The 21,686-nt window shown below is 36.8% G+C and overlaps 1 protein-coding gene and 1 long non-coding RNA gene across 2 annotated transcripts; both read right to left on the bottom strand.

The window, feature by feature from the left end:
* Positions 1–4,971: 4,971 nt before the first annotated feature.
* On the bottom strand, positions 4,972–7,025 carry LOC309475734 (baculoviral IAP repeat-containing protein 2-like). Its single transcript, XM_082138610.1, has one exon. The coding sequence runs from the start codon at positions 7,006–7,008 to the stop codon at positions 5,632–5,634; it is 1,377 nt and encodes a 458-aa protein (XP_081994736.1). The 5' UTR covers positions 7,009–7,025; the 3' UTR covers positions 4,972–5,631.
* Positions 7,026–18,843: 11,818 nt separating this feature from the next.
* Positions 18,844–20,666, bottom strand: LOC309476771. The gene is made up of 2 exons (XR_014198351.1): positions 20,584–20,666; positions 18,844–19,228 (listed from the first exon to the last, which is right to left on the bottom strand). It is a non-coding gene; the product is annotated as an uncharacterized lncRNA (long non-coding RNA).
* Positions 20,667–21,686: the final 1,020 nt, after the last annotated feature.

Here is a 21,686-nt window from a genome sequence, read left to right as displayed (position 1 = left end):
TTTAGGTTATAAGAGAGAATAGAGGGCACCTTCCATCAGAAAAAACGGACAGTTTTATTGCTTTATGGCCCTCAAAGCCCCGCCCCCTTTGACCGTGGGAATTTCCCACGCTAGCTCCTCCCACTTATGGGCTGTACAGTACACCGTGGGAATTTCCCACGCTAGCTCCTCCCACTAATGGGCTGTACAGTACACCGTGGGAATTTCCCACGCTAGCTCCTCCCACTTATGGGCTGTACAGTACACCGTGGGAAAATCGGATTTGTGTCACGCCTCCTTAGGGGTTGAACATCTGAAGCGTGGGAAAATTTCGCACGCTCAGTAGTTCTAAACAGTGTAAATTAAAACTTTTAAAGAAATGTACAATAAAGACATAGCCAGAGTGTGAGATCAGTGTTTTTATTAAAGAAGACAGATGTACATTCATCACTTTTAAAACATCAATGAAATAAGTTAAAATTGCATTTTTCTCTAAAAGAGATATTAAAAAATGAGTTAGTGTTATTTAAAGATGTTAAAACATTAAAACAAGTCAAGAGTTTTTTAATTTACAGAAAAGATTGATTTGTAAAACTTTTACATAAAACACAAACTAGTTTAAAAAGTGTTACGTTTTTACATACCCAGTTGTTAAAGACTCGGAGTTTAAAGATATATAAGTGGTTCGTTGTAGTGGAGCAAAGTGGAGAGCGTCCATTCAGTCCACAGGTCAGACAAAAATGAAGCAGTCTGAGGCCTACAGAGAGACACACACAAACCCCGCCCCTAGCCCCGCCCCAACAGATGTCACCGTGGGAAATTCCCACACCCCCCTTCAAGCTCGCAAATAGAAAACACATCCGGTCAGCTCAGTAGCCAGACTTAAATGACCAAAGAAAACCGATGCAACGGCCCGGAGAGACCACACCCCCTAACACGCCCCTCTCAAAGCTCATAGGTTGTGTAAAATTAAGACACACCTCTCAGATGTCATTGGATGATACAAATGACATCACTCATAGGAATCCCCCTACCACAGCATCACAGTTAAGAGTTTAAAAAGCAGCGGAAACTTCAAGTGAAATACTACTTGTGGTTTTTACAAATCAGATAAAGTAAAATGGCTATGGCGTCAGACCCCAAAACTCCCGAGAGAAGGATTACTGAGGCTATGGAGGATTTGACTTTAGCTCCACGAAAAAAACGAGAAACGCATGGGCCATGCTTAACGCGATTTCTTCACGAGCCGGCGGAGCAAGTGAAATACTTTTCTGGAGGACGTGCGTGCGAAGTCAGATTGGTTAATGGATAACGACGAGCGATTCACAACGAATAGCCTACAACAGAGGATCCCAATTTGTTTTTTTACGGAAAGGGATTGGATTTTATTTTATACAGGAGTATGGAGAGATTTGAAAGATGATGGGAGTGAACCGGTTTTCATAGCAGAGTGGGCTGGATTAACCACGGTTGCAAGATACCGACTTCTCGCGGATTATATATATAAAAAAACACCCAGAGGATTACGTTTACATACTTTTTTGGAATGGATCTACCCAAATGTTCGTAGCCTATTTCTGAGGATGAGCATTTAAAATAGCCTACTACGATTTAAAATTCATGTTTCAATGGAAGGTTTACATGTGTTGGAACAGATTTTTTCTAAAATCACGTAGCTTTTTTTTAAATGGAGCGACGCATTTGGATCTGTTGATGGATACGCACCAATAGGATTACCGGCTGCAACGAATGGATACCCACAGAAAAGCATCGATTGGCTGAATACATTTAGTGATTATTTAATCCTTTCTATGTAAAGTATTTTGAATTGCCAGTGTATAAAATGTGCTATATTAATAAACATGCTATGCCTTGCTTCGCCTATGTCACAGGAGAAATTATATTTAATTCACAACTCTATGCTCTCATACAGACTAGAACTGTCTCACACTCACACAAACACCGACCCCCACCCCTCCCCACTCCTCCCCTCCCCACTCCTCCCCACTTTTGGACTGAGCCCTCCAACATGGGAAAATTCCCACGGTCCACACTTAAAGGTGTACTTTTCACAATCACATACAAAAAAAAGACATTAATACAATGTTTATCATTAAAATACAAAGGGTGGTAAACACACATTTTTTAAATAGGCTAATCTATAAATTTAAAATACACATGTCGTTAGCGTTCATACATTTTTAATTAAAGAAAAGTTTTGCTTTCCATATATATGTAAAACTTTTTAAAAACACTGCATAAAGTTAAAATGCAATGGTTTAGTATTCGTACATTTTACAACGTTATCTGAAAATAGTTAGAATGTGGTCGTTCACATACAGATAAAAATAAAATAAAAAAAAAAACCTTCAAAACAACGTCAACTAAAATACAATATGCTACTAAAGTTTAGTTTTAAGTTCCGTATGATACTACATCACTCATCGCCGGTAGAAACATGAATGAGTATAGATCATGTGTGAAGCAGAGTCTCCGCCCACCTAACGCTAGATTTATTTATAATTACACTAGTAAATAACATTTATAAAAAATAATAGTTGTTTTAAAAAATAAAAACTCATGTTTCAGTTAATTTTGGACTTTTGGTGAAGTTAACAAATATTCACTAACTTAGGCCTACTGATTTATTCACTCTTCGATAGGATAATCCACATCTCCCAATGGAGAAATCTGATCATTGTTTGAGAATGCGTTTTGGAGTAAAAAATAATAAATCTGTTCAAAACTATGTGATTTAAACTGTAAAACCGTGAAACGTAAGCGGCAGGCAAACCGTTTTCTTTTCACAGACATGTAACACTTTCACATATAACTTTTTTAAATAATACAGACCTTTAAAATACAAAGGTGTAGTATTTAAAACGTTAGGCCTATCAGAAAAATGTAAAACAAGTTAGAATGTTTTCCTTCACCTACAGATTTTAAAACCTGTAAAAAAACAAAAACAAAAAAAAGTCAACGTTAAATCATTTAAAACAAGTTATAGAATGTCTTTCACGAACGACTTTTAAAGATACCAGAAAAATGGTAAATTATGTTTTTTAAACAATGTTTCAAACGTGAGCAACATATCAAACATATCAAACTACAACAGTTAAAAAATACATCAAACAAATAGATTATAAGCAAAACTTTTTAACATAAACTTTTGTTTAGTTTTTAGCTAACAATATCTCTTACGCTGTCCCGCAAAGCACATTAATGAGAAATAGAGTCTCCGCCCACCTAAAACTACGCAACGTATGAGAATACACATGCCCAGCGCTAGCCTATAGCTACAGATTTAAATCTTGGTAAAAAAGACTTATCAAAACAACGTTTTAAATTTTTAAATTTTTTATTTAGGCTGATTTAGTTATTAATTCACTATTAGATATTTCTAGCCTAATATTTTCAAGCATCTGTCCACACACACACACACACACACACACACACACACACACACACACACACACACATACATACGGATGAACGTCTTAACTTTTACGACATCATAGAGAGAGAGAGCATCACTTTGTACCATGCTGTGTTATGCCTAGATAACGAGAAATTATCTCTTCTGAACTCTGAATGGCATTGTGAGCTTTGGGTGATACTGTAAACTTTTGGTTTTGCAACTTCCGGTTCACGGGGACTTTAAAAAACATTAATACAACTCTTTGCTTTACAAAAACTGTTTATTACACTAAAACAAGACACAAAATAGGATATTTCATTTACCCCTACAGTAGTCATATAGTTATTTCTTTATTTTTATTCTGTATTTTTACAGACCTAAAACCATGAGGCTTCAAAGTATGGATTGGAAGTAAATTACCAAAGACGATTTTGAACATTTATACATTTGTGTGTTGCAAAAGCAGAAGTCTATCTTCTTTAAATAAAGAATCACCTTTATTTATGCTTTAATTTCTTTAAAACAATCTGGTGACCTGCATTATTTCTGTGATTACATGATTAGTAATATTGCGAGAGGTTTCCTCACACGTATTAAAACTCTTTAGATGTCTTTGTGACAAACACAACATCTTCACTTAGAAGACTTTTTTTAAATGTATGGCCGATCCTTTTTCTTCTGACAAACTTACATTTCATATTAATTACCTGAGGCGTTTAACAACCACATATAGGGAATGCATGTTAATTAAATGTTGGAGAAAGCTAATATTGGTGTAATCTCTGAGAGGTCTCACCCCCAGATGCAAAACTATGCGTTGGGATAATCCAGACATAGCTTTACTAAAAGAAAATATTATGGAAGTCATTTTCAAACTGTGCGTAGGCTATGCTTCAACATGTAATTATACCATATTTTATATATTAATATCATGGTTCCATGTTGTTTGTTTGTTTGTTTGTCTGTTTGTTATTAACTAATACCTTTATCTTTTAACTAACACTTCAACATCCAGAACAAAATTAAAGAGATGTATGAGCTAAGGATGTTCTCTGACCCCAAATAAACGGATAATGGAATGTTCACAATCTACAATATACAGTTAGATATTCTCCTACTTAGTATGTGTGTAAATAGTTGTGCTTAATTCTTTGGGTGTATTTTTACACACCCTATGGACTAACTTTAAAACATAATCTTTATACAGGAATCACACATGTCCTTATAATCCATGTAAGATTCAAAAGACCAAATCACTAAGAAAAGAGCCGTTTATAATAAATACACAAAAGTTTTCCAAATGATGGTTTTATTACTCCGCTAGATTTAGTCATCTTGTTCAGATAGCACAACGCTGTTTCACATGTTGTATGTTGGACTGTATGTGTTTTAGGTGAAGACGTTTCTTTGAGAGCTGAAATAAATGACAATTAAGAATTTAAGTGATAGTCTTTCTGTCTGACTAAATTGATACTTCATTTAGTGCAACTTTCCCTCTATCTACGAATTACACAAAGTGCATGCTGTTTTACACTTAAACTATTACAACATAATCACATCTAACTATTGCACTGAGAGAGGCATATTCATCCAAGCTCGAGGCTGTTAAAGTTCCACACTTTGGTAAAACCTAAATTCTAGAGGTCAATTGGGTTAAAAGTAAATGCATCATCATGAGCCATTTAAAACAAATACAGAAAAGCCACTATAGTGACCAGTTTTAGCGTGTGAATTGACATTTTACATATTACGCTGTTTACATCTTGTTTTTGTACAGTTTTTGTTCATATAGGAATGTATGAAAAACATGAACAAATATTGCATAAAGAGAATTAAATGACGGTCCTAGTATGAGAGTGTTTAAGACTAAACAAATCATATTTATTTTAGAACATCTTTCTGCTATGTCTACGAAACATTGACGTGAAAGATGAGTATTACACTTCAAACTCGTCTAACTATTACACTTATTTTGTTATTATTACACGGTTATTTTGTGTGTGTCACTAAACAACATGGTTAAGCTAATGAATTACAGTTGATGCGTGGTATTTTTACGTGAAAGGAGGAAAAGGAATATTTAACATGTAAAAATAAAAATATTTTAACCTATCGTCAATTTCAATTGTTAGATAAATCATCTAACAATCAACAGTTATATGTGAAACAATTAGAGTTGGTGTAAATTTGCACATCCAAAAACTGTTGTTACTTGGATGATGAATATCTTCACTTTATGATAGGAAAGTACGTACAGCGCCTTTGACCAAGCCTCTACATATGGGACACTTGCGCAGAGAAGGCGCACATTCTTTGCACACAACTAGGTGACCACAGGGGATGAAGACAATGTTCACTTCCTTATCCATGCAAACTTTGCATGTGCGCTCCTCTTGAAGTCTTCTTAACTGTTCCTCCATAGGCAAGTCTGAAAGATCTTGACTCGGTGATGCAGCTTCATTTGTCTGAGCCATCAGTTCTCTCAGCAGACAGACATCATTCTTCTTGATCCAGTTGCGGAAGACCTCTGCTGGTGCATTTCCTTTCGACAGGACTAACTCAATGAGCTGCCCTGTCTGCTGCTTGACTATAGTGCAGTTACGAATAATGTCATACTCTTTCTGTGAGATGATGTTCTCCTCTAGAAGATGGTCCATTAAGCTCTGCACGCTTTTTAGCTGCTGTGAGATGACATGATGATGTTTCTTAAGAAAAGTAAAACCATCTGATCCCATTTCCTCAGCAAGAAGCTCTCGCTCCTCCTCTCTCTTCTCATCTTCTGCACTTAGTAAATCAGACACCAACTCTTGAACGGTTTTGTAATTTTCTCCACTTGCGAGAATTTTGCTCTGCATGGTTTGCTTCACCAGGCCACGCTCAAATCCCATCTCTAAAGCAGACTTCACCACAGGATTGTTCATCATCACTGCATCTTCTGAACGGTCTTCTCCAGGATCCAGGTGTACAACAGCTGGATCAACAAATTCTCTCGAGTTACTGTCTCCATTAGTCAATAGCTGTTCAAATAGTCTTGGAAATCTTGCTTGAATCTGATGAACAAACTCTTGGCCCTTTTCTTGCAACAGGTATTCACATCTTGGAAACCACTTGGCATGCTCTACCCATGGATCATCACCAGACTCCCAACATCTGAGTCCACCATCACAACAAAAGCACTTCACGTCATCACGACGACCAACATAGTAAAAACCAGCCTTAGCCAATTGGTCTGGTCGAACAGTTATTCTTGAGGGCCAGTAGACAAATGTGAGCAACCTTTCTTCACACTGTTGCATTGCCGAGTTAGATACATTGGAAAGGTCGCCGCCAGATAAAGGTACATTATCTGCACGGTCACCTCGAACAAAGCGGCAGTTGGGGTAATGCCTCTGGTGCTCTGATACTGCCCGATCTCCCGGTTCCCAGTTGCTAAGCTGGCCTCCACAACTGAAGCAAGCCACTCTGTCGCCCTGGCCAAGGTAGTAGAAACCACTTTTGGCAAGCTCGGCTGGACTTATTGGTGCAAGAGTCCAATTCTGAAAGGTGTCAAGGCGTTCCTGTTCCCGACGCATGTCAGGACTGTGACAAGCCGGAGGTCGCTGGTGAGACATATCCTCAACTCCACGGGACGAAAAGGGACTGGAGGGGGCCAGGTTTAAGTAACCCATCTGCTCCTCCGTTTGGCCTGAAACGGATGCCGTGGTGGTCGATGTTACGGGTGTCGCAGGGGCTGTAGGATGGCTACGTTGCGAAGCGGGGAAAAGGCAGGGTATGAGGACGACAGGAGATTTTGTCCGGGTTGTGTGCGAAGTCCTGAAATATTTATCAGGACAACAGCTCACTCCGCCCCGCTGGAGGGGTTGTCATCATGACGCCGTAAACCGCTGTATAGGATTACATATAATGCCACATTTAATCAGAAGTAGCGTCATGGAGAAGTTATGCATATGCCACCGGAGAGATGTCTATAATTACACCAAAATATTTATATATATAAATATACATATATTTTTAAACATATTTGGGATGTATTTCATTTTACCAACTATTAAGATGTTAAAGTTCATAGACCTTTAGCGCATTCAAATGTATTGAGTTAAAATTAAAACGTGATATCAATATCGCATTAGGCCTACCAAATTCAGGGGTGTTTAATAGCTTCAATAGTTATCAAGCACCAGCTGATTTTAAGTTTTTCTTCAAACAAAAGTAATTTTCTGATAAATCATTGTACACATGTATTTTGTTGTATGCACAGAGTTTGAGGGTTGCTTATAGAAAGATGTGTCCTTGTCTTTGTTTCGCGGTATTTTTTAAAACATAGCCAGATCTACATAGGTGTTTTATAGCATGGCTAACGTCAGACCAAGTCTCATTTGAGACTTGGTCTGGGAACTACGTGTTCATTTTCTCGTATTTGAGGCGTGGTTTACGAATGCCCAGAGCCGTTTATTGGGCGCTATGAATGTCTATCAAATGCGCCTGTACTAGCTCATAGCCAATCGCTTCAATTATACCAGATGACGTATGTAGAGTGACAGTAATTCGACGAGGAAAAAGACGATGGGTCAAAGATTTATTTGTACACGATAGCGTTTAGTGAATATTACCGTTTTTGCAAGATAAACATGAGGGTAGAAGGTAACGTCGAGTCTGATGCCATGTTGGATCCATAGATAAACAAACTGCTTCGGTGTCGTCATCGTCTTGCTGCTCCCTCGCGTTCTGTGATTGGTTCCCTTTAATCAGGGGAAAATCTGGGCCATGGTGTCCAGACTGCCTAGCAGCGTGAATAAAATCGCGCTGCGAGCAAGGCAGTATGGGGAAACCCAGGCTAGGTGTTTTACACGATATGTCAGAGAACCTTGTGTGGCATTCTATATCCGCAGAAAGGTTCAAATGTAAAATATACATTTTAGCGCTATTTAAAAACTAGGACGGTATAATAATATAATGTAAATGTCTCACGTGAAGATGATGGTTTAAACCATAATTTTATCAAATCAAGTCAATTCATGTGAATACTGTCCTATATGAACAAAGAGAAGACCTAGAGTTCACTAACATTACAGCTAACTGTAGGAAACCGTGGGATATCCGGGGGAAAGTGTAAAGAAAACGCCATACAAAATATTACAATCACACCCGACAATACGATAAGTGTTACGCTAGTGATGTTAAAAATTGTTAAACAATTTCAAAACAGGGTGTTTCAGAAGAAATGTTTCAGAATCGGTATGCTCCGGTGAAAACTGTGTGAACTTTGATGAGGCCGAGAACAATAGTGCTGTTAAACATGCGGTACAATAACAATGTTCAAGAATCCTGCTCTAATGCGACTAATTCTAACCAACTCTAATTGTTTCACATATAACTGTTGATTGTTAGATGATTTATCTAACAATTGAAATTGACGATAGGTTAAAATATTTTTATTTTTACATGTTAAATATTCCTTTTCCTCCTTTCACGTAAAAATACCACGCATCAACTGTAATTCATTAGCTTAACCATGTTGTTTAGTGACACACACAAAATAACCGTGTAATAATAACAAAATAAGTGTAATAGTTAGACGAGTTTGAAGTGTAATACTCATCTTTCACGTCAATGTTTCGTAGACATAGCAGAAAGATGTTCTAAAATAAATATGATTTGTTTAGTCTTAAACACTCTCATACTAGGACCGTCATTTAATTCTCTTTATGCAATATTTGTTCATGTTTTTCATACATTCCTATATGAACAAAAACTGTACAAAAACAAGATGTAAACAGCGTAATATGTAAAATGTCAATTCACACGCTAAAACTGGTCACTATAGTGGCTTTTCTGTATTTGTTTTAAATGGCTCATGATGATGCATTTACTTTTAACCCAATTGACCTCTAGAATTTAGGTTTTACCAAAGTGTGGAACTTTAACAGCCTCGAGCTTGGATGAATATGCCTCTCTCAGTGCAATAGTTAGATGTGATTATGTTGTAATAGTTTAAGTGTAAAACAGCATGCACTTTGTGTAATTCGTAGATAGAGGGAAAGTTGCACTAAATGAAGTATCAATTTAGTCAGACAGAAAGACTATCACTTAAATTCTTAATTGTCATTTATTTCAGCTCTCAAAGAAACGTCTTCACCTAAAACACATACAGTCCAACATACAACATGTGAAACAGCGTTGTGCTATCTGAACAAGATGACTAAATCTAGCGGAGTAATAAAACCATCATTTGGAAAACTTTTGTGTATTTATTATAAACGGCTCTTTTCTTAGTGATTTGGTCTTTTGAATCTTACATGGATTATAAGGACATGTGTGATTCCTGTATAAAGATTATGTTTTAAAGTTAGTCCATAGGGTGTGTAAAAATACACCCAAAGAATTAAGCACAACTATTTACACACATACTAAGTAGGAGAATATCTAACTGTATATTGTAGATTGTGAACATTCCATTATCCGTTTATTTGGGGTCAGAGAACATCCTTAGCTCATACATCTCTTTAATTTTGTTCTGGATGTTGAAGTGTTAGTTAAAAGATAAAGGTATTAGTTAATAACAAACAGACAAACAAACAAACAAACAACATGGAACCATGATATTAATATATAAAATATGGTATAATTACATGTTGAAGCATAGCCTACGCACAGTTTGAAAATGACTTCCATAATATTTTCTTTTAGTAAAGCTATGTCTGGATTATCCCAACGCATAGTTTTGCATCTGGGGGTGAGACCTCTCAGAGATTACACCAATATTAGCTTTCTCCAACATTTAATTAACATGCATTCCCTATATGTGGTTGTTAAACGCCTCAGGTAATTAATATGAAATGTAAGTTTGTCAGAAGAAAAAGGATCGGCCATACATTTAAAAAAAGTCTTCTAAGTGAAGATGTTGTGTTTGTCACAAAGACATCTAAAGAGTTTTAATACGTGTGAGGAAACCTCTCGCAATATTACTAATCATGTAATCACAGAAATAATGCAGGTCACCAGATTGTTTTAAAGAAATTAAAGCATAAATAAAGGTGATTCTTTATTTAAAGAAGATAGACTTCTGCTTTTGCAACACACAAATGTATAAATGTTCAAAATCGTTTGTGTCTTTGGTAATTTACTTCCAATCCATACTTTGAAGCCTCATGGTTTTAGGTCTGTAAAAATACAGAATAAAAATAAAGAAATAACTATATGACTACTGTAGGGGTAAATGAAATATCCTATTTTGTGTCTTGTTTTAGTGTAATAAACAGTTTTTGTAAAGCAAAGAGTTGTATTAATGTTTTTTAAAGTCCCCGTGAACCGGAAGTTGCAAAACCAAAAGTTTACAGTATCACCCAAAGCTCACAATGCCATTCAGAGTTCAGAAGAGATAATTTCTCGTTATCTAGGCATAACACAGCATGGTACAAAGTGATGCTCTCTCTCTCTATGATGTCGTAAAAGTTAAGACGTTCATCCGTATGTATGTGTGTGTGTGTGTGTGTGTGTGTGTGTGTGTGTGTGTGTGTGTGTGTGTGTGGACAGATGCTTGAAAATATTAGGCTAGAAATATCTAATAGTGAATTAATAACTAAATCAGCCTAAATAAAAAATTTAAAAATTTAAAACGTTGTTTTGATAAGTCTTTTTTACCAAGATTTAAATCTGTAGCTATAGGCTAGCGCTGGGCATGTGTATTCTCATACGTTGCGTAGTTTTAGGTGGGCGGAGACTCTATTTCTCATTAATGTGCTTTGCGGGACAGCGTAAGAGATATTGTTAGCTAAAAACTAAACAAAAGTTTATGTTAAAAAGTTTTGCTTATAATCTATTTGTTTGATGTATTTTTTAACTGTTGTAGTTTGATATGTTTGATATGTTGCTCACGTTTGAAACATTGTTTAAAAAACATAATTTACCATTTTTCTGGTATCTTTAAAAGTCGTTCGTGAAAGACATTCTATAACTTGTTTTAAATGATTTAACGTTGACTTTTTTTTGTTTTTGTTTTTTTACAGGTTTTAAAATCTGTAGGTGAAGGAAAACATTCTAACTTGTTTTACATTTTTCTGATAGGCCTAACGTTTTAAATACTACACCTTTGTATTTTAAAGGTCTGTATTATTTAAAAAAGTTATATGTGAAAGTGTTACATGTCTGTGAAAAGAAAACGGTTTGCCTGCCGCTTACGTTTCACGGTTTTACAGTTTAAATCACATAGTTTTGAACAGATTTATTATTTTTTACTCCAAAACGCATTCTCAAACAATGATCAGATTTCTCCATTGGGAGATGTGGATTATCCTATCGAAGAGTGAATAAATCAGTAGGCCTAAGTTAGTGAATATTTGTTAACTTCACCAAAAGTCCAAAATTAACTGAAACATGAGTTTTTATTTTTTAAAACAACTATTATTTTTTATAAATGTTATTTACTAGTGTAATTATAAATAAATCTAGCGTTAGGTGGGCGGAGACTCTGCTTCACACATGATCTATACTCATTCATGTTTCTACCGGCGATGAGTGATGTAGTATCATACGGAACTTAAAACTAAACTTTAGTAGCATATTGTATTTTAGTTGACGTTGTTTTGAAGGTTTTTTTTTTTATTTTATTTTTATCTGTATGTGAACGACCACATTCTAACTATTTTCAGATAACGTTGTAAAATGTACGAATACTAAACCATTGCATTTTAACTTTATGCAGTGTTTTTAAAAAGTTTTACATATATATGGAAAGCAAAACTTTTCTTTAATTAAAAATGTATGAACGCTAACGACATGTGTATTTTAAATTTATAGATTAGCCTATTTAAAAAATGTGTGTTTACCACCCTTTGTATTTTAATGATAAACATTGTATTAATGTCTTTTTTTTGTATGTGATTGTGAAAAGTACACCTTTAAGTGTGGACCGTGGGAATTTTCCCATGTTGGAGGGCTCAGTCCAAAAGTGGGGAGGAGTGGGGAGGGGAGGAGTGGGGAGGGGTGGGGGTCGGTGTTTGTGTGAGTGTGAGACAGTTCTAGTCTGTATGAGAGCATAGAGTTGTGAATTAAATATAATTTCTCCTGTGACATAGGCGAAGCAAGGCATAGCATGTTTATTAATATAGCACATTTTATACACTGGCAATTCAAAATACTTTACATAGAAAGGATTAAATAATCACTAAATGTATTCAGCCAATCGATGCTTTTCTGTGGGTATCCATTCGTTGCAGCCGGTAATCCTATTGGTGCGTATCCATCAACAGATCCAAATGCGTCGCTCCATTTAAAAAAAAGCTACGTGATTTTAGAAAAAATCTGTTCCAACACATGTAAACCTTCCATTGAAACATGAATTTTAAATCGTAGTAGGCTATTTTAAATGCTCATCCTCAGAAATAGGCTACGAACATTTGGGTAGATCCATTCCAAAAAAGTATGTAAACGTAATCCTCTGGGTGTTTTTTTATATATATAATCCGCGAGAAGTCGGTATCTTGCAACCGTGGTTAATCCAGCCCACTCTGCTATGAAAACCGGTTCACTCCCATCATCTTTCAAATCTCTCCATACTCCTGTATAAAATAAAATCCAATCCCTTTCCGTAAAAAAACAAATTGGGATCCTCTGTTGTAGGCTATTCGTTGTGAATCGCTCGTCGTTATCCATTAACCAATCTGACTTCGCACGCACGTCCTCCAGAAAAGTATTTCACTTGCTCCGCCGGCTCGTGAAGAAATCGCGTTAAGCATGGCCCATGCGTTTCTCGTTTTTTTCGTGGAGCTAAAGTCAAATCCTCCATAGCCTCAGTAATCCTTCTCTCGGGAGTTTTGGGGTCTGACGCCATAGCCATTTTACTTTATCTGATTTGTAAAAACCACAAGTAGTATTTCACTTGAAGTTTCCGCTGCTTTTTAAACTCTTAACTGTGATGCTGTGGTAGGGGGATTCCTATGAGTGATGTCATTTGTATCATCCAATGACATCTGAGAGGTGTGTCTTAATTTTACACAACCTATGAGCTTTGAGAGGGGCGTGTTAGGGGGTGTGGTCTCTCCGGGCCGTTGCATCGGTTTTCTTTGGTCATTTAAGTCTGGCTACTGAGCTGACCGGATGTGTTTTCTATTTGCGAGCTTGAAGGGGGGTGTGGGAATTTCCCACGGTGACATCTGTTGGGGCGGGGCTAGGGGCGGGGTTTGTGTGTGGCTCTCTGTAGGCCTCAGACTGCTTCATTTTTGCCTGACCTGTGGACTGAATGGACGCTCTCCACTTTGCTCCACTACAACGAAGCACTTATATATCTTTAAACTCCGAGTCTTTAACAACTGGGTATGTAAAAACGTAACACTTTTTAAACTAGTTTGTGTTTTATGTAAAAGTTTTACAAATCAATCTTTTCTGTAAATTAAAAAACTCTTGACTTGTTTTAATGTTTTAACATCTTTAAATAACACTAACTCATTTTTTAATATCTCTTTTAGAGAAAAATGCAATTTTAACTTATTTCATTGATGTTTTAAAAGTGATGAATGTACATCTGTCTTCTTTAATAAAAACACTGATCTCACACTCTGGCTATGTCTTTATTGTACATTTCTTTAAAAGTTTTAATTTACACTGTTTAGAACTACTGAGCGTGCGAAATTTTCCCACGCTTCAGATGTTCAACCCCTAAGGAGGCGTGACACAAATCCGATTTTCCCACGGTGTACTGTACAGCCCATAAGTGGGAGGAGCTAGCGTGGGAAATTCCCACGGTGTACTGTACAGCCCATTAGTGGGAGGAGCTAGCGTGGGAAATTCCCACGGTGTACTGTACAGCCCATAAGTGGGAGGAGCTAGCGTGGGAAATTCCCACGGTCAAAGGGGGCGGGGCTTTGAGGGCCATAAAGCAATAAAACTGTCAGTTTTTTCTGATGGAAGGTGCCCTCTATTCTCTCTGTTATAATATCATAAAAAATTCATATCCAGATTTGGATTTTCAAAGATCTATTATAAAAACGGATTATTTTCCCCCAAAAATTCAATAAATTCATGACACTTTTTTTTCAAAATGCTATCATATTGAAACTGTTGAAATCAGCCATCACTAAGAAATATCTCCTGAACTTTTTTGACGGTGATCAGCTCACAAAAACTGATTTTGCACGGGCACTTTGCACTGCTCCCTGAATCGACGCGCTTATTCATTTGTGGATGTTAACAGAATCTGTAAGTCAGCTATGCTGTTTACTTCTGAATATTATATTTCATTCTGGTGCGCTTAAAGTTATCGCTACTGTGTAACGATAGCCTATGCTATTCACCAACTAAACATATCCTATTCAATGTGTTCACAGTCTCTTTCACGGGCATCATTTGTAGTAGCCTATTCACAAACTGTTTCCTCAAGCATAGCGTTTTCTCGGAGTTCACTGTGTGCTTTCTACCATGCACAAATAAAAATGTCACTGAACTTTTGCTGTGTAATTGTAACAATGAGCACTCAAACACACCAAACCAACAATTACTAAAAACACACTCAAAAACTGATTTTGCACGGGCATTTTGCACTAGCACTTAGAAGGTTGTGGTATTCATAAACACTCAGTCAGCTACACTGTTTACTTCTGAAAATTATAGTTTATTCACAGCCATCATTTGTAGTAACCTAGCCTGCTCCCTGAATTCAATGCGTTCACAGTCTCTTTCACGGGCACCAAACCAACAATTACTAAAAACACACACAAAAACTGATTTTGCACGGGCATTTTGCACTAGTCATGATAATACCAGATTGTCTGAGAAAATAGTTTCGTGCAAATAATGCCCAAGGCCTATCTGTTTCCATTAAAAATATAAATCAATTAAAAATACAATTCGGCCAGTGGAAAATATTGAAAAAAAACTTTCTCTGAAATGTATTTTACACTATTTGATTTATGTATTCAAAAACAAGGCAAGGATAGGCAACTACTTGATTTTTATTAATGTAATGTGTCTTGTACCTTTAAACGTTATCACGTGGATTAATAATAATATGCAAATGATATGCAGATGAGGATCTGCATAGTAAAACTAGGCGTTGCAAGCTCCATATATGGCTATTTCGGGGTGGAGACGCATGTGCGCACAATCTTCCGTTGACTGGGATTTATAAAGTGAATTCTGCGTAGGTTCTGGCGTACGAACGGTTTTATAAGTCTGAATATTTTTTTGCGTACGCCATTTTTGGCTTTCGGGCGCACGTACACTTTTAGTAAGGTTCCTACGCATAGTTTTATAAATGAGACCCCTGGTGTTTGTGATGGTCAGAGATCCAGTTTGATGATCCAGCTTCAGCATCAAATCTTCCTTCCTTGTTTGTTGATTAGTCAGGGACAGGCACGTGCACACATAGACATCAAAGGGGGCTTGAGCACCTGCCCTTTTTATTCCTGGAGAGAAAGTGCCCTTTTTTCTGGGGTGCTTTTTTTTATTAAATTTTTTTTTATTAAATTTTTTTTAAATAATATATATTCCTGTTTGCACACAGCTTCCCTGTCAAGCAAATATATTTATTGAAGAATAGTATATCTAAATATCAGGTCAGGAGTTCTGAAGCGCTCCCCCCCGCCTCCCCCCTCCCCTTCCCCCGATTGTATTGCTTCCGCTAAAGAAAATAGTCCGTTCCGTCTCTACGGTTAGAATCCTGTGAGTCCATAGCAACGCTCTGTTTCTCATGGCAACGGTCTGTTATACTCCGCACAGCGGTCTGTTATCAAGAAATAACAGACCGCATTCTACATTGGAATTCAACCAAGCCATGTAATAAAATAAGTTAGTAATACAATTTATTTTTGTATTTTGTCAATCATTTTTGCAGTGATTTTTTCAGTAAAGTTAACAAAATAGCCGCAACAACCCTCTTCAGTTTAGAGTGAATATTTGTGTTGATTTTAAAGTGTTACGCATTCGTTTCAACCTAATGAAACAATTGCGTGAGTTTGAGGAAGATAAAATTAATTAACTTTTTATATTATTTTTTTAAAAAGGAAGTCAGAGTTGCGTTAATATATATACTTTTTTGTTTAAAAAAAGAAAAAAAATACGTAATTATGAGAAGTGCCCTTTATTTCACTTGAGCCCCTGCCCCTCAAAATGTCTGTGCATGTCCCTGGTCAGGGATGTCATCGGAGAATGATTGCCCGCACACTCTCCACCATTAACTGTAGGGGAATTTACAGTTAAGACCAGAGGACCAGATATGATGAATGAAGACCAGGAGTCAGAGATGCAATAAACTGAATAATTTTTTTTGCTGAAGATAGTTTACAGTTTCATCAGCAGAAGTCAGCTTCAACACTCAGCAAAGAGTTTGTAGGCCGTCCTGCGTACACACTCAATACAACAGCAATTATACTCTAACACAGGCCACTAAACTACGTCATTACTTCAGGTTGAATGATTCTGATTGGTTAAGACATAGATAAACTTAAAAAATCTCCACATATGGACATACAGTTCAAAGCATATTATCCGGATATATTTAATTATCAGGACGACAACAGGGGTCCTGGTTTAGTCATGAAGTGACCCACCAAGATTCAAGATTCAAGATATATCTATTGTCATATGCACAGTAATAACTCCACGGTTTTGCCCACACAATGAAACTCTTACTTTTTTGTAAGTCTCCCTTACACAAAATAAACAAAATACAATAATAAAAAAAGTGCAAATATGCATTGTGCAAGAATCAGGGTAACATTCAATGGGGTTATGGGGAGGGAAGTATTTACTGCATAATGTATGCTTCAGGAGTCTGATGGCTTATGGATGAAAACTGAGTCTTTTTGTCCTTGATTTGACACTTCTTTACCGTCTCCCAGACGGCTGCAGTGTGAAGAGGTTGTGTTGTGGATGTTTAATGTCCCTGATGATATAGTGGGCCCTCCTGATGACCCTGGAGCTGTAAATATCCTGAAGTGATGGGAAGGCTATTCTGCAAACTCTGGAGAGCTTTCCTATCCTGAACAGTGCAGCTTCCAAACCACACTGTGATCGAACTGTTAATCACACTTTCAACAGAACATCTGTACAAGTTGCTGAGAATTTCGGTTGCCATGCCGAATTTCCTCAGCCTTCTTATTGGGATTTCCTCAGGAGCTGCTGAGTGTTGTGAGACCAGGTGAGATCCTCGCTGATGTAGGTTTGATAATCATCTCCTTGGTCTTATGTGCATTTAGGATGATATTATTTTCCCAACACCAGGCCATCAGTCCTGCCACTCTCTTCTGTATGATGTTTCCTCTCCACCAGTGATCAGTTTGATGACTGTAGTGTCATCCGCAAACATTATAATCCTGGTATTGGTCTGAGAGACCACACAGTCGTAGGTGAAGATGGTAAACAGCAGCGGGCTCAGGACCGAGCCTTGAGGGATCCCTGTGCTCACAGTGAATGCCTGATGTCCGGTCTCCTACTAATAACTAGAGTAGGAGTTGATCGGACTGACACTTTTCCTCTGTAACTGGGTGCTGATCTTGCTGATGCACAGACCTCAGTGAGTCAGCAAGATCAGCACCCAGTTACAGAGGAAAAGTGTCAGTCCGAGGGTGAGGAGCTTTTCAGAGCCTCTGTGGTTTGACTGTGTTGAATGCCGAGCTTTAATCAACAATTAACATTCTCACATGTGTCCACATGTGTCACTGTCCACAGCAGTTCATATGTGGTTTGCACACCAGACAAAACGAATATCTTTTGTCAAGATCTGGCGTTTAGGGCTGGATTTGATTATTATTATTTTTATCTGCAGCAACTGCGTGATGCCATGATGTCAATACAGACCAAAATCTTGGAGGAATGTTTCCAGCACATTGTTGAATCTATGCCATGAAGAATTAAGGCAGTTCTGAAGGCAAAAAGGGGGTCAAATCTGCTATTAGCAAGGTTTACATAATAAAGTGGCCAGTGAGTGAATTCATAGTTAAAGCTAAACTGTAATCCTTACAGTTAATGCTATTATTTTTCAAGAGTCTTAATTTGGACACTAGATGGCGCTCTAGTTATTAGTGGGATGTTGTTTTATTTGATGAAATTTGTCATGGTCTGTTAAACTGCAAATGAGAAAAATAAAAGTATTCAATTTGTTGAAAATGTATTTTTTTATAGAATTTTTATAGAATAGAATTTTCATACTATATTTTTCTGAATATGAGCATATTTCTTACACTTAATTGTAATGTAGAAACGTTCATTTGTTAGCAGTGTTGTTAGTTACTTACCGCCCAAAATGAAACTAAAGAAAATATTAACAACAATCAGTCATTTACATACTATAAATACCATGAATATTACAACAGTAAATCATGCATTTGCTTTATTAAAATGATTGTTAAAACATTGACAGACAAAGACATGATATGATCTTTAGGGGTGTGACGTCAAGAATAGCTTTAACTTTTGTATATCGAATATTAACTGCTTGATTTTTTTTATATATATTTGGTGGCAAAATGTAACTATTAATGGCCAGTTTATTATATAAATTAGGATTTATAAGCATGTCCAACTTTATTTGCACACATACAGTATACTCACGCAGAGCAAAAATAGCGGCGCTTTAAAAACAAACATGTAAAAGCTCCAGTGGGCCACAAGATTTGGATCATTTGTTAAAAGTCCTTGTATTAGAATCACATTCTTTAAGAGATATTTTAAAGTTAGTCCGCCACTGAATATCACACTTCAACAATCTCAAAACAAAGAGCTGAGAGGAACTACAGCGGTTCCTGTGAAAGCGATTACACCGCTGGTCTGGTTCTTGAAGTTTGATCATCTTCTCTTGGCGATCGGCGCATACACCACATCATCCTCCTCTTTATCATCCTGTCAAAAACACAATATATAATAATAAATGTCCTTGAAGTCATTTTACAATATGCAGATATAAAACCAGCCTCAAGTGTGTCACAAAACGTTTCCTTCCGTTTGTTTTTTAATGCTTGTAAAATAAAATAATATCCAATTCAAATGACAGATAGACAGAATTGTGTTGGACTGTGATGTCATCAACTGACACAGGAAATACAATCAGTGGCTCATTTCAAACACTGAAAATATTAAAGGGGTCATGAAATGAGAAATCAAAATTCCCTTGATCTTTTAATATATAAGTGGTCATTATACTATAAAAACATCCTGTAAGTTTCAGAACTCAAAATGTTCTTGTTAGTCTAAAAACAGCTTATATTGAAGCAAATCCATCTGAACGACTGATTGTGGAATATGCTACGTTATTACCTAGAAGGGTAGCTAAACACCGCCTCTGGAGAAGATCAACGCCTGCTTCTTGCTCATTTAGCAATAAGCCCCGCCCACTGATTCCTGCATGCCATGTAGTAGGTAAATAACGACACCTATGAAGAAATGCAGAAACCTAACGGTAAAGATGGCTCTGAAGAGAGAAAGATGCAGTGCAGTGCCAAATTGTGAAACAACACAGCCTTTGCATTACCTTCCTTCTGATACCAACAAGGAGTGGATTAACTTTATTTTTAATGAAGTTCCAGACCGTGTCAGTAAGAACTTGGTCCTATTTTCACATAATATCACCGCTGATTCATTTACAAACAAGGCACAATTCAACACAGGATTTTCTGTAAGATTGAAATTAAAAGACGATGCTGCACCGAGTCTTTTGGATCCGATAGTAATATCGCACCACACTGTAACTTACTATTTTTATTACGTGGTCACTATTACCGTTATTACAGATTGTTTGACCTATACTGAGTATGCATGCGTTTTTAACCTGTCTGGCTGAATTTCACCAGCTGGCATCTCTCAACATCGGAAGTTTTAAAAACAATCCCACTCTTCCGAGTCTACAATCCGCCACGCCTATTCAAACCGTGTGTTTCGACGAGGGAGGTCAAAACAGGACAGAAAATAACCCAGTACTTCTTAATTAAGATGTTTTTTGATGTAAAAATCTTGATATTATTATAAGTACAAAATAATAAAAAAGGCACTTCATAACTGTTGATCTGTTACTCTTTAGATACATGGTAGAATGAGTGTTGTGAGAGTTATGGCATATGTTTCTCACACTGAATGCTGATCTTTATACATATTTAATATGGTGTTTTTTTGTGTTTTTGTCTGTATAATGATCTATCACACACAAGTGCACTCACTGCTGAAATGATACACAGACATGAATAATTAATACATGATCTTACCGATTTCTGTGCTTTTCTTTTGTAGAACTTTGGCTCTGCGTAAGTGATTTCTTCTTCACGAGTCTCAACTGTTTCAACGATAAGATGTAATATAATAAATAGGTGGATTAATACAACAAAACAATGTTTTTAACTATATCTGTTTCTTTACATCATATATGTTTTGTATAAAGCGCTATAAAATAAAGATGACGATATATTTTGCTGTGCAGAAAATCCTTTACCTAATTTGATGTTCCTAGTCAAAAATGACCGGCCTTTTAAACATTGCTTGTCAATCTCTTATTATGCTGGATTCAATCTTCTTGTCAACTTGTTTTCTTTCAGCTAGCACAGGTTTAGTATTTATTTTTTAAACTGAATGGTCGTAGGGCATTGATCTGAGCTTATGAACCTCAGTATTTGAGTGAAAAAAGCATTATTTCTGGATAATGTTGGCATTGTTCACTCAACAGATCAATGATGCCTACGATCAAAAAGAAATACAAAATCTGTGCAAATTTAAAGAAATCCTATATGTTTGGTAATAATATAGCAGAAAGAGAAAATTATAAGAACATTTTTGGAGGTCGGTCATTTGTGACCAGGAACAACATAAGTGTAACTAACAAGTACAAAAAATTTCAGATTTTTTGGGGGAAGTTGTTATAGCCTGTGTGAGCAAAGTCGGTAAGTTCCCATTCAGTCAGTCACGTTCAATGTTAGGATGGACTAATGTCATGGGGTCTTGTCTGGGAGCCCAATCGCCTCCAAGTGATAACAGAACAGGCCAGTGGACATTAGCCAGTGAGATTTGCATTGCATCACACCTACCCGGACATACGGGTATAAATAGGACTGGCACTAATCACTTTCATTCATATTTTGCTTCGGAGCCGAGTGGTTGTGAACAGCTATCGCTCATTCCACTGATTTGTCCTTCAACTGAAGTGGATTCCTGTGCAGAGAATCAGCTATTTTAATTGCTAAGAAGTGTTTATTTCTCAGGAGATGTCTCCTGCTGGTGTGAGGGCGCATATAGTGGTGATTAGCTTCTTGAAAGGGCTGTGCACACAGAAGTGTAGCGTTACACCCCTCTGTGCTTCGGCACATAAAAGCAGATT

Source organism: Leuciscus leuciscus, assembly GCF_965113295.1.
Source record: "Leuciscus leuciscus genome assembly, chromosome: 15".
Taxonomy (NCBI): Eukaryota; Metazoa; Chordata; class Actinopteri; order Cypriniformes; family Leuciscidae; genus Leuciscus; species Leuciscus leuciscus.
This window is presented reverse-complemented; position numbering and strand designations above follow the sequence as displayed.

Bases quoted from the DNA above. Each gene is read 5' to 3' on its own strand.
- LOC309475734 (XM_082138610.1), bottom strand. From the start codon at position 7,008: ATGTCTCACCAGCGACCTCCGGCTTGTCACAGTCCTGACATGCGTCGG.